At 44.9% G+C, this 12,836-nt stretch overlaps 1 protein-coding gene and 1 long non-coding RNA gene across 2 annotated transcripts; both read right to left on the bottom strand.

Moving 5' to 3' along the window:
* Positions 1 to 808: 808 nt before the first annotated feature.
* Positions 809 to 9,344, bottom strand: LOC105275758. Its single transcript, XM_011332859.3, has 4 exons — positions 7,270 to 9,344; positions 4,256 to 4,352; positions 3,742 to 4,057; positions 809 to 3,439 (listed from the first exon to the last, which is right to left on the bottom strand). The coding sequence occupies exons 1-4, from the start codon at positions 7,416 to 7,418 to the stop codon at positions 2,976 to 2,978; spliced, it is 1,026 nt and encodes a 341-aa protein (XP_011331161.1). The 5' UTR covers positions 7,419 to 9,344; the 3' UTR covers positions 809 to 2,975.
* LOC105275757 lies at positions 5,984 to 6,955 on the bottom strand. The gene is made up of 2 exons (XR_893288.2): positions 6,404 to 6,955; positions 5,984 to 6,313 (listed from the first exon to the last, which is right to left on the bottom strand). It is a non-coding gene; the product is annotated as an uncharacterized LOC105275757 (long non-coding RNA).
* Positions 9,345 to 12,836: the final 3,492 nt, after the last annotated feature.

Here is a 12,836-nt window from a genome sequence, read left to right as displayed (position 1 = left end):
AGACTTGTTTTACTTTCACTTGCCGCGAATGTACGATATCACATCACGCTTCAAAGTTTGTTTCAAGCTTGGTTCAAGAAACGACGATCCCGGAAAATCTCGTATTGGTTGGATACTTTTCCTGCGGCACTTCTGTCCATGTCCGTTAATTTACCAATGTCAATAAAATCGATAAGTCTTTCCAGCAATCGCTAAATCCTTTTACAATCGGTAGAATAATCAATACATTTGTCGGAATACGATGGCGAGCTGCAGAAAGATGTTCTTCTAGATTGATAGCAGCAATAAAGAAATCTTCTGGGGTCTGCTGGATCTCTTGGTACGTGCTGCTAGGTGTTCCAACGGTTTTCCAAGTATCGGTAGAAAAAAAGATTTGCAGTTACACGTCTTGGAATAATTTATAGTATCTTATAGATGTTGTTATATTTTGAAAAAAACGATTATTTTTGCGATATAGTGCGAAATATGTTTTAAGCGAATCGTAATCGTAACGTTTAAAATGGCCAAAAATAAGTCAAATAAGACACGAACGTAGGGAAACGTAGGAACGTAAAAAAATATTTTCAATTTGCATATTCAATTTTCAATACCATGAAGAATTAAAGTAGCTAAAAGCTACCACGATTTCGTCATTCGTTCAGGAATATACAATGAAATTTCAAAGTGATTCGATACACATCGATTTTCGATATACTGAATTCGATAATAAACGATCGATGTTATTGAAATAAAATACACATACTTAATCACTTAGGTGAACGGCTGCTCAAGATTACATATGTGTGTCGGTAGGTCGAATGCCGTTTTATTGCGTTTAATGGACTGAAAGCATTACTTTTATTTCCTTCTAAAGACTTTTTTTTTACTTACAAGGTATTTGGTTTTCTCCATGCATCACTCTGACATGCAGTTTTCTCGTTAGGTATATAAATTATGGTAATGATTCGATATTATATATAATAATTATAATTATAATATAATTATTTATCATTATTATTAATATTAATATTATCATTATGTCCACAGTATTTCCGCCTTTGTTCTTCCTGTTCACGGAGTGGTTTGCTCTCTTCTCCGCCTTTCCTTACCACCACACGTTTCCCTCTTTGCTCTCTTTCTCTCCCTCCCTTATAGTACGCAATAGAGTGCGACAGTCTCCTTCCGAAGGAATGATTCGAGAACTCCGCTGTATGTTGATCCACGTCGCGTAAGATCGATATTATGTGAGATAACTGTGTAGAGACAAGTAACTGGCACACGCGCGCCTCTCGAGAATCATTCAGAATCTAAACAATTATTCTCAGGAACCTCGGGACTTGGAGGATCGGAATGTTTCAAGGATCGCACAAGATTCGTAGATTCGTGGATTCAAGGATGCACAGATTATTCAAGCAGATTCTTTTAACATATTTTAACGTACTCGCGCAAGCACTAGCTGCTCGTGTATCTAGCTATTTCCTAGATTTTACCGACATCGGAACATCCGAAGACGACTTCGAAATTCGAAAAAATAATGTCTCGACAGAATTATTCGATAGAAGGCGATCCGAGGAGCTTTCCTCACCAACGTTGGATATTTACACGCGACGTGTTCTCCGCATTGTCGCTTGACAAACGATCGACAATTTGAAAATGAAAGGCGACTCTCGCTGTTTGGGACATTGCGCGAAGGGTGGATTAGAAAGTAGACAATGAGAAACGTATGATGAAGTTTTGCATCACCTTTTTGTTTGTTGAACGGCAGTTGAGTTTACGTTGAAGAGCGATGATCGAGGAGCCGTGGAAGAACAGCACATTCGAGTATTCGTAGATCTAACGTAAATTTCGACATGCTTGTAAATTCACGAGATTGGACAAATTTAAGCATTCTGAGATTCTGCGAACGTAGTTTCCACGTTCTAAGACTAGCTTCGGCCAAATCGCGAATTTCAAAGGTAAAACTCAAGACTAGTTTGAATTAGACAAGCCGAGTCTTTAATCTCTTTAGGTCCCCATAAAGTTCCAAAAAATCCAGATCTCTGGATTTTTTGGATTCGACAATTGAAAGAAACAAGGATCTTAAGTATCAAAACGTCAAGAGTTTGATGCGCACACTTCGTTTTTAGCGGCGTGTGTGCGTGTACATTTCCAAAATCTCGAAAAAATCAGTAAAGAAAATTTGTATAAATCTTTGTTACAAGTGCCAGGGATACAAAGATTTAGCACTATATTCGTGAAAGATCCTTTATTTTCTAACAACACTGAGTATATACTTTCACGTTTCCTCGTCCGCTCCAACATGCTTTGTACAGGAGATCCATGATCAAGATGCTGCAAAACTCTTCTTGACATTATATAAATGCGCGAGACTGTCCGAACAACAACAACAACAACAACGAGGATCCATTGCAGCCGCATCATCTACATGAACGAGGATGCTCGTCAGTCACTCGGTAAAAATTGCTACTGAAGCGGAAGGATCGTAAAGAAACGAGAGACATAAATGTAGGCGGGAAGGATACAAACACAAGGAGAGAAAGAGAGAGAGAGAGAGAGAGAGAGAGAGAGAGAGAGAAAGAGGATTCGTGAATGTCATCTAAGGAATCCCATAAAGTCCCCTTTTCTCGTCCCCCTCCCTCATCTCCCGCCGCAACAAGAGTTGAGGATGAAGCGAGCGGCCATGCTCCGTCCAAGCAATCACGCAAAAAGAGATAATCCATCCATCCGCGTCTGTCCGTGCATCTCTACTATACGTCTATCCGTCCGTCTGTTCATTCATTCGTTTATTTATTCGTTTGTGTTCGTTCGTTCGTTCGTTTGTTTGTTCGTTCGTTCGTTCGTACGTTCGTTCGACCGTCCGATCGTTCGTCTGTCCGTCGGTCTATCATCTGATTGACGATTCAGAATGAACGACGCGGTGCTGCGATGATCGACAGACTTCTGGCGGGCACGAAAGTGCTGACGTTGTTGCTCGTCGCGTCACTGAGCCGATCGGGTCACTTCTTGCTTTTCTTAGTGGGCGGCTCCTGCGCATCCTGTGAATCCTCCTCGGTATCTTCGCTGTCGGTAACTCGTGACGTCCCATTGTTGCTGTCGTCGTCATTGGTAATGAGGGAGTCGTTCGTGTCTTCGCTGGCACCTACAACGGCATGATGATCACCAGCGATAATTGGAGTTGCCGGCTTATCCATCGAGTCCTCGGTGAAGGACGTTGTCGTGCTATTTTCGTCAATCGCCGCCGGATCGAGTACTGCCGGCGTATCCTTTCCATTCGCTACCGTTTCCTGATTGCTGTCGTCCGATGGCTCGGTTGCCTCGCCGTTGCTGGCGCCGTGAGAATTACCGTTCTTCGTCGAGCCGGGGATTCCATCAAGCAGCTCCGGTTTCAGCTCGGATGCTACATAGTGCGTCCACAGTGCTAGCTCGACTCTGTGTGGGCTCCATGTCTTACCGTTCGACGCTGAAACAAAGTTACCATATTTTCTGAAATTTCATCTTAAGTGTTTCCTTTAATGTTATAACGGAGAAATTTCTTTTTTTTTGACAAACAAGTAATGAAAGTATACCAATGCGTTAAAGATGTAATGAAGGATGTCATCAGTTTAGCTAGAAATATGGGGCTATAAATAGATAAAATTAGGAAAAGAGATGTGAGAGATCTTGTCGGCAACGGCAAATAATACGAGAAACAATAAATTTTCATTTGAATTGAAGGGTTCGATGCGATAAACGCACACGTGTTAATAAGTTGCAATTGCTCACTCTGTTTGTTCAGCCTCTCGACAGTGTTCTGGATGTGTTGGACAAAGTTCAAGTATTCCTTAGTAGTGTAATCGATACCCTCGATCTCCGGTATCGCCATCAGGCACTCGTCCGCCATGAAGGGCGCATTCTCCGGCGATGCCGCTGCGAGAAGAGCCGACGCCATCGTGGTACCGACGCCCTTTAAATTCGATAGCGCCGTGATCGCTTGTTCGAGATTCGGGAGCTTCTTGAACGCTTTTTTCGTTTCTGCCATCACAGCGCGCGGTGTGTTCACCTTTACCAGGTAGGACAGCTGTGGATAGAACTTGCCGCGCTGAAAACAAAATGGCGGTCAATTTCGTGGCTCCCACAATCTCTCATATAAATGTTTCTTCATTTATGTTTTTCATATTCGAACGATGCAGCATGCACAATTGACATATCGATCAATTTTATTCGACACTTGTAACTTTATTCGAATTTGACGGATTTAGTTATCTGATCAGTACATCCAGATATTCTCCCAACTTACTATTTGCTTCCATTTCATCGTCTGCACCAATTCCTCGTGATTAAGATGAGCATCCTTGCCGCGCGATTTGATCTTCTTCGGAAGTTCATTCTGGTACCTGGCAATACAAATAAAATCCGATCGATCATTATCGATCCATTGTATAAAAGGCGCGCGCGCCCATACATGCACAACGTGACAAATATACACATGCGCACGCACACACACGCACGCAAAATTAGACGCCTATTCGCGTACGAGTTTGAGCAAGCGAGCGAGTGTGACATAATCGCCTCACCACCATCACCGCTGACGCTGCTGCAGAATACAGGAATTCAGTAAAGATTAAAAATACAAACGCTATCACAAAAAGTTTTACAGGTCTCTCATTAATGGCTGGCCGCGGCGGATATCTACCTTTATCGCGCACGTAGATCACACGAGTCTACGTAACGTTATGTCTTCAACCCCCAATACGAATGTGCAATTCGAATAATCGGAGCTAAGAAGAAAGGAAATTATGTCGCAGGATAAAACATTCAACCAATTGTAAAAATATTTCACCAAAGTGTGCATACGAATCGAGAAGTAAAGATCCAAAAATTCAATATAAAAAATTGATTATTCGGAAATCAGGTAAAAATATATTTATCATTAAGTTAATCTTGTGATTAACGTGTCGATAACTTATTAGAATAATCGAGTCAATTCGCCAGATATCGAGAAACCAAACTTTTACCAAATTAATTGCGATTAAGTAAAGAATTTATATATAAACTGTTTCCAAGATCTCAAATTTGGTCAGGAAAAATGTATTTTAGTCAATTATGATTTAATAAATCGTTAATTAACCGAGACGTGTTTTATATAATTTTTCTTATGGAGCTATATATATAGAAAACTGATGAATTTTGAATACTGATATGTGTGTGTGTGTGTTGTAAATATATAATTAGATGCAGAGCCTTTTGTGATTTTTGATGAGTTAAGCATCATTAGCGACTTCTTTACACACGCACAAAAGGCACATCATTTAACGAGAGTACGCGCGCGAGCGCACAAATTGCGAGTGTGAAAATTCTTTTCAGACACCGTCTGAAAGAAATCCACTTTTTGACTACGATAATCCAGTTTTAACGTTCGAGATATTTAAAGTTTAAGTTAAGGTAGCTTCTTTCCATCCGATTCTTTTCGCCCGCCTCGCATTTTTCCTCTTAAACAGATGTCGGCATTCGCCGTTCAAAAGGGCTTCTCAATATTTTCCATCGAGTCGAACAGTCATGTTCATAAAGTTAAAACGCGCGCTGCACACGTCATAACACCGCGTATCCGCACATAGCTTGGCACCGTGGAAAAGCAGCCTTGACACAAACTGGCCTCAATGGGAATGAAAACAACGGTACTCCACTTCCTCTGACCCCTCGTCGCCCTCACCCTCGCTTCGATAACACGGAAGAAACTGGCGCGTAAAGTTCGTCCTCCCTCTCCTTCCATTCATTTCCATTCCCTCCCCCTCCCCCTCCCCCCCGCATTCGTTCCCTGTCACTATATCCTCGTCTTCACTTCTTTATCTTATCCTACACGATCGATAAAGCGATCTCGATTGATCGCACGTGTAAAGGCACGAGTAATACAACGAATCGATTTATTATTCGCGCGAGATGCAGCTATGAAGGGGACTCGGGAAATTATTCTAGCACAGAATGACGGAATTGCAAAGTTATTTAAATTATATTCGGAGTTGTTTAATGTCTTGAAAATAATTTTATTAAGTTGGACGATTCTCATAGGTCCTTGAATGATATCCTCATATAATAAAGTCACGTTCATTTCCAAGTATTCGTATATTGATACTGATGCTCCTGAAATTCTTTTATATTAAACACCTTGAAGAGAATCTTTGGTTCTTAGATCCAAAGGTCCATAGTTTCAAATGTCCCGTGATCTAAGACTATTCCGGAAAATGATAGAATCTCGTAACTTGTTGCACAAATTGCAAAATTACAATTTCATGTATGAATTGCGAATTCCATATCGAAATTTTGAAATCCAGACTTTTAGATTTCCTAAAACCTTTCCCTAAAACATATTTGTTATTGCATCATTCAAATGCGGCTACTATAGAATACAGCAATGATTCTTATCATAATCATACTTTCCCAAACCAACCTTAAATACTATATCAACTCTTTTTAGACGCAACGTTTAAAGTCACTCAAAGCTTTCCAAATTGCAGATTCCTTCCTCAGGAAAAGCATCGATGCACACGAATCTTCACAGTAGAAACATTACCCGAACATCTTTGAATTGTGCAATTTTCCATCGCTCTTTGAAATGTTTGTTCGGCATTTATAAGTGACACAAGTAAAGAGAAAACTACTTTTTTTTATATATATTTAAGCCAATTAGTTTACATAAAAAAAAAAAAGAGAAAAGGATCTTGACGATCAGCCATGCCTCATCAATTTTATTGTATTCGTTCGAGACACGACTTGGACGTTATCTTATAACAAAAGGAATCCTATGGCATCCGACTGTACTTTTTTTTTTTGCATCTGCTCGATCGGCCCCCTGTCAGAAAAGAAACGTCATTCTCTCGTAGAATAGTTGACCACGTGACGGCGAGTTTTCGCGAGTCACGCTCCACGATGATCCTGCGGGGTAATTTCTCCGATGTCTCGTTGAGGCGCGACAGTACTTGGAGGGTGAAATACAGACGCACACGCAGCGTTGCCGCGCCGCTTCGACCGACCGGTCGCCCGCCCGCCCGCCCGCCCGCGAGCGAGCGAGCGAGCAGCGCGAAACGGGTTCATTGTCCCGCGTGCGCCCCGTGGTAGAACGCCGTTTCCTCCCTCGGGGTCGCCGTAATGTCGGCTCCACCAGCAGCGGCCTCTCTTTCTCTCTGCTCTTCCATTTATCGGTCTCGCTTGCTCCCGTCACGCGCGCATATATACATACACACGAACACTCACACGTACAAAGGAATGACAGCGTCGTGTACCTCGCGACCGTACCGATACGTTAACTATACTTACCAGTTGTCTAGTTTGATCAGTTCTTCGGGCTTTTTCGTCTTTCGATCGGCCTTTAGGCGCAACGCTTGCGGATAAAGTTTGAGAACGTGCTCGAACTGCGTCGCGGTGCCCTCCGCGAAGAAAGTCGCCGTGTCTTTCACGGAAGCCATTGCGATAACGCGGGCTTCGATCGACGGCCGCCGGGGCGCAGCACCAGCGCCGTCTACTGCCGCTGTCTCGTAGAGCGCCGTGTTGCCCGCGCCGTTACCGCTGCCGCTGCCGCTCGCCGCCGTCACCGCCGTTGCCGCTGCCGCCACTCCCGCTGCTGCCACAGGCGGCGTTGCCGGGTCTCGCTCGCTCTGCGCCGAGGAATCCTGCTTCACCCTCGCGAATTCCCTCACCGAGTGCGGCGCGAATGAGCGCGTCGCGTGGGAAATCGATGACTCGTGGTGGGAGAACGCGTGTTCAATACGTATCGCGGGCGAGTGTCGCGACTCTCTCGACTCTCGCGGACGGAGAGGCACCGGGAGAACGCGTGCTCATACGCGGAATAGAAAAAATACAAAACGCACGAACGACGCCCGCGGCGCAAGCTCTTCTCACGCGCGTACGAGGAATGCAACGAAGGACGAGCCTATCGCGTACGAGGAACCTACCTCGGTAGCGCTCGAGGTCTCGAGGGAAAATCGCGCTACGAAGACCCACCGTCGGGTCTCGCTCGACACTGGCCCGGGTGGGGGAGCAGACGCAACGTCGCCAACAGGCGGCAGCACCGCTCGGGTTATGCCTTTATCCCCTCCCCTACCGTTTCGCTCCCACTCGGATATCGTTCTCTCTCTCTCGCACGCGCCAATTCTCCGTATCTCCCGCTGCCTTTCGACACGATGGGATACGTCTGTCACGCTTTCCCCGTCGAGTTGCTATCCGTTTCTTGCTCCGCTCGACGCTGTCGTCTTTCCTCCCTCCCTTCTCTCTCTCTCTCTCTCTCGTTCTTTCCGCACCTTTGGTGGTCGTATCTCTCCCACTCGATTACCGTTTCTTCCGTCTCCCTTTCTTGCTTACTCGCGTCCTTCTCTATTACTCCTGTGATTGCGTCTATATGCCTTGTTCGTCTACCTCTTTCTCTCTCTCTCCCTCCTTCCTCGTTGCGTCTGTCGCTCGAGCTCGTAAAGCGCGAAATTCGGTCGAATACGCGCAGCCGACGTGCCTTCGACACCTTGTGCAGTGCGTCGGAGGGGAGCGCGAGGAGATACCACGGAGAGGCTCCTTTCTCTTCGCGAGCGCTGCGACGTGCCTCCTCTCTCTTTCTCACGCAACGAGGACACGCTAGCCGAGTTTTTCTGGTTGACGATACGCGTATTGACGCGACTCCGTTCCGTCGCTCGTTGCGTGCGTACCAGCGCAAATCGTCGTCGGACACCCGCGATACGCGGTGCCGAGACTCGGTTCTCACTGGGTATTCCCACGAAACACACGCGACAAGTTCGCGCATGCACGTGTAAAAAACAGCAACGTTGGATCGCGTCTGTCGCGCTACGTCGCGTATTTGGTTATTATTGTTACAGCGTATTACAGGTTTCGCTCGCTCGCTTCACTCGCGTCTCCCAACAGGCGTGTTTCCACGCAAGCGACTGAGGTTACGTCGCGCGACGGCGGTCTCATCGACGACGAAGCCACAGGACGCGACGATTGGTCGAACGATCCTCTCTATCTCGCTCTCTCTCTCTCTCCTTCGCTCCCTTCCCGCGCTCTCTCTCCTCCCTCTGGTTGTCTCGCTCTATCTCGCTGGTTTTCTCGCTCTACCAGTCTCGTCTATCGCTCATCATCCGATTTGACGTCGATCCTCCTTTCTTTTCCTTTTCGTGGGAATATGGCAACGAAGAATTCGCAACCGCGGCGATCACTGAAACATCCGCGAGCGTACTGCAATTACCTCGACGCTCTCGGAAAGGCGCTCGACTCTCGGGTCGTGTTACGTGGACGTGTGTGCGGATCGTGTATGTGCACGCGGCGCACACGCGTCACGGCAAAGGCACCCCTACTCGCGTCTCGGCAAACGAGAACGCGGAGGAAACGCAGCCAGCCAGCCAGCCAATAGTTCGCCGTGCCGCGGCGCGCGCGTGCGCGTGCGTTAATCCTAGTAGGCTAGCCGACCGACTGAGGGCAGCGCTTTCGCCCGTTGCCGCGAAGCCGTCGCGGGTCGCGCCCCACCAGCTTCTCCCCTGCCTCTCGTCTCGGTGACCCGTTCCCGACGAGCGAGCGTTCTCCCCTCGCCGCTCGCTCGTGTCCGGATACCGCATCTACCGTCAGCTGCGCGCAGCGTCCCCCTCCACGACGCCATACTGGAGGATCGGTGGAGAGTTGGAGACGCGGCGTTCAGGGACGGATAAAATATCTCCAAGTTCCGTACTTGTTTATGAAAATGTACAATTTTTCAAAAAACCGATCGGTCTTCCTCCTCCCCCTAGTAATGTCAGATGTACCAAATGTTTCGAGAATCACGAATACCGTTACGATACGTAGTCGATTTGTTGTCCATTTGGAAAATGTTGATGTCACTATACCGTTGTACAAACGAGCATAAACAACCAGTCGTTTGATGCTTGCACTTCAAGGCACTATTTTCCAAGTGCATGTGTTACGGTTTTGAGCACAAAAATATTAAGAATAAGCTCGTAGTACTTTCTCTTTGTTTTCTCTTTCTTTTACCTCTCGTTGTATCATCTGTTATAAACGTCAAGTAAAAAGTTGAAAACATTTATAATCATAATAATGTTGATTTAACGTATAGCGTACATTTTCTCCAAGAATTCAGACATTTTGCATCGGATAAACCGCTGGATTGTTTCTGATAGCTGCTGCAGACCAATTCTCAGAGAGCTGTAAATTTTACAGCTGCGTACGCGTGTAGATACGCATGTGACATATACGTATGTATGTAGACACGATGTGCGTATTTGCCAAGTTGTGTCTACTGGCAAGATAAAGATGTAGCAGCGTGCTTATAACGGGTCAGGTTCTTTTGGAGCATCCAGTAAATTGTGTTGAGAGCGACGGTTTATCAAAATCGGATACATTATGTTACGTATATTAGTTTCGGAAATAACTTGTCTTCTTTCGTGAAAGAATCCAAATTCGGAAAATGTGACAAATAAGCTGAAAAACTGAAAGAATTGCATGTGATCACGAAATTTGATGAAAAGTACTACAGAAAATTTCAACAAACACTTGAAATTTTAGAGAACTCTAAAAGAGAATAAGAGATAAAAATTGATTTGTTTTGCGCAAGGAAGATCATTGTGCATTTAAACAATTAATAAAATAGTTGCCAAACAAAGAAGAAGCAGATTTGAATGAAATAGAAAAATTATTTGAAAATGTTTTTTTGAATTTTACGACACATGACAAAACGTCCGAATCCTTTCTCCGAAATATAAGTCAGGGCCTTTGTGCGTGTGAGGGACCCTTCTATGGGCCCACTCACAATAATACGGGTAAAGTTACGGTAGGAAAAAGGGCGATATAAAGGTGAAGGGAACATCGGTTTTCCAGGAGCGTCTTTCTGCGTTTCGCTGCCCCGTTCTTCGTCGCTCGCCGACTTCTTTTTAACATAAATTCAGTATTATGTGTTTCCAGATTTAAATGCAGTCTCGATTTATCATAGCCCGTAAACTTGATCAAGCTTAAAACTGCGGCGTTGCCTTTTCCCGTCTGTCCAGGAGAGTCCTGTCAAGCCAAGTGGAACAGCGGCGCGAAGAGGAGCGATCGTGTGGAATATAAGCACGGGCAGGCCAGGCAGGCCAGACAGGCAAGAGGCAGGCAAGAGAGAGAGATTATACGAAATGCAAGCCTTAACAACATGGCTGCCGACTTCACCGTTACGTGCCTCGTGCCCCTTATACAAAAGAGAAAGGACCGATGGAGCCCCGCCGGTTAGTCCGCCCCCTCTATCCCTCGGGCGCTTGGAATTCAATTCCCGGCACTGTTGGCTCGGCGCGGTTGCCAGATCGCTCGCTCTCAGCTCGCTCGCTCGCTCGCTTCCTCCTCTCGCTGCCGTCCGTTATCGAACGTTCGATTTACACTGCTCGCGCGGCGCGGGAAGATTTTCGTCGAGAGGCGATATCACTGAGCGTATATACTAGCAACTTTACGAGGAAAATTCGGATATTTCACGTTCGGCCGGTCGAACGTCGAACGTTCAAATTAATATAAATTAATATCGCAATTACATCCTGTTGTTACATTACATTACGGCAATAACAAACATGATATGTCTTGTTAACATGAAAAAGAAATGTTTATATATTGTTTACTATTGCCCGCAATAAAACATTTTCTATATGCTTATATATATGTGTGTATATATATATATATATATATATATATATATATATATATTGCTCCGATGAATAAAACATATAATAGTACAATGTTTTCGATATCGGCTGAGCTTTATAACTACTGCATTCTTTTTATCCCCCTACCCTTTTACAATCGCAAATAAAGAAACATCACTTCCTTAATCGGAGTTAAAATACAACAAGATGATTCGTCAATAATACTTTTTTATGTTACCAGTATAAAGATATAGAATAAAATCTAGAAATCTAGAAACTTGTGCGGTTTTAATCTTTAGCCTGCGAGTTTATCAAGCAAATTCAAATTTCAAAACATTTATTCCCGCGATTGTATCAAGTATCTTTTATTGACATATTTAATAGGAATAACGAAACCAGAGATTCATATACATGTGTTAACACGATTTGAAAAATGGAACCTCGTGTCTGTCACAATATGAGAACACGTCATTCACAGCGTCTGTGCCTTCCAATAAGAATTGACGACATGCACACACCACGAGTGGTATCACGTAACTGCCACCACGATTCGCGTGCCAACATTGCGCCGAACGTGATGCTACGCACGGAGCACGTGGCCTTTTGCGCTTCCTCTTTTTCTCACTTTCTTTCTTCCCCTCTCTCTCTGCCTATTTGTATAGTCTATCTCAGAAAAGCAGAAAGTTACGTCAAGCTTTCGGGATCGAGAGACGAAAAAGCAATCGCTCTTAAATGTGATAGAAATAATTGTTTTGTAATATAAAACAGTGTTGTTTATAGCAGTATATTCTTTTAAATGAGAAGTAAAAAGCATGCCCTGTAAACGTTATATATCTTTCATGTAATCGAAAAGACCGAAATGAAGTTACACAGAAATTACGGAGAAGTCGCTCGTTGTGTGTAAAAGTGAATTAATGCTCTGGATTCTCAGTGTCTCGTGACGGTATCACGCAGTTTTGATGTGCGGAACTGCAGACACGGTCGGAGGCAGACAGCGCGAATGCGAGCGAGCGAGCGAGCGAAAGACGGAGACGAGCTTTATCGTGAGCCAATCCGAGCTCTCTGACCTTGAGCCGCTTCAGAGAGAAATATATATTTAGCTGTGAGCGGAGCGTGTTCGAGCTCCCAACCTACGTTCCCTTGCTCGTTCGCTCGCTCGCTGGTCGACTCGCTCGGCTCACTCGGCAAACCTTCTTCAGACTTGGAGCGATCGATATTTATTTATTTCCACGCGGAAAGCGCGTGGAAACT

This window comes from Ooceraea biroi, chromosome 8 (assembly GCF_003672135.1).
Source record: "Ooceraea biroi isolate clonal line C1 chromosome 8, Obir_v5.4, whole genome shotgun sequence".
NCBI lineage: Eukaryota > Metazoa > Arthropoda > Insecta > Hymenoptera > Formicidae > Ooceraea > Ooceraea biroi.
The sequence above is the reverse complement of the archived record's forward strand: the minus strand, read 5'-3'. Positions and strand labels throughout refer to the sequence as shown.

What these genes read in the sequence shown, in the direction of transcription:
- LOC105275758 (XM_011332859.3), bottom strand. Translation starts at nt 7,418, where the DNA reads ATGGCTTCCGTGAAAGACACGGCGACTTTCTTCGCGGAGGGCACCGCG. An exon ending in CGATGAAATGGAAGCAAATA is followed by an intron (nt 4,058 to 4,255) that starts GTAAGTTGGGAG and finishes TTTTGTTTTCAG; the next exon opens with CGCGGCAAGTTCTATCCACA. An exon ending in CGAGAGGCTGAACAAACAGA is followed by an intron (nt 3,440 to 3,741) that starts GTGAGCAATTGC and finishes ACTTTGTTTCAG; the next exon opens with CGTCGAACGGTAAGACATGG.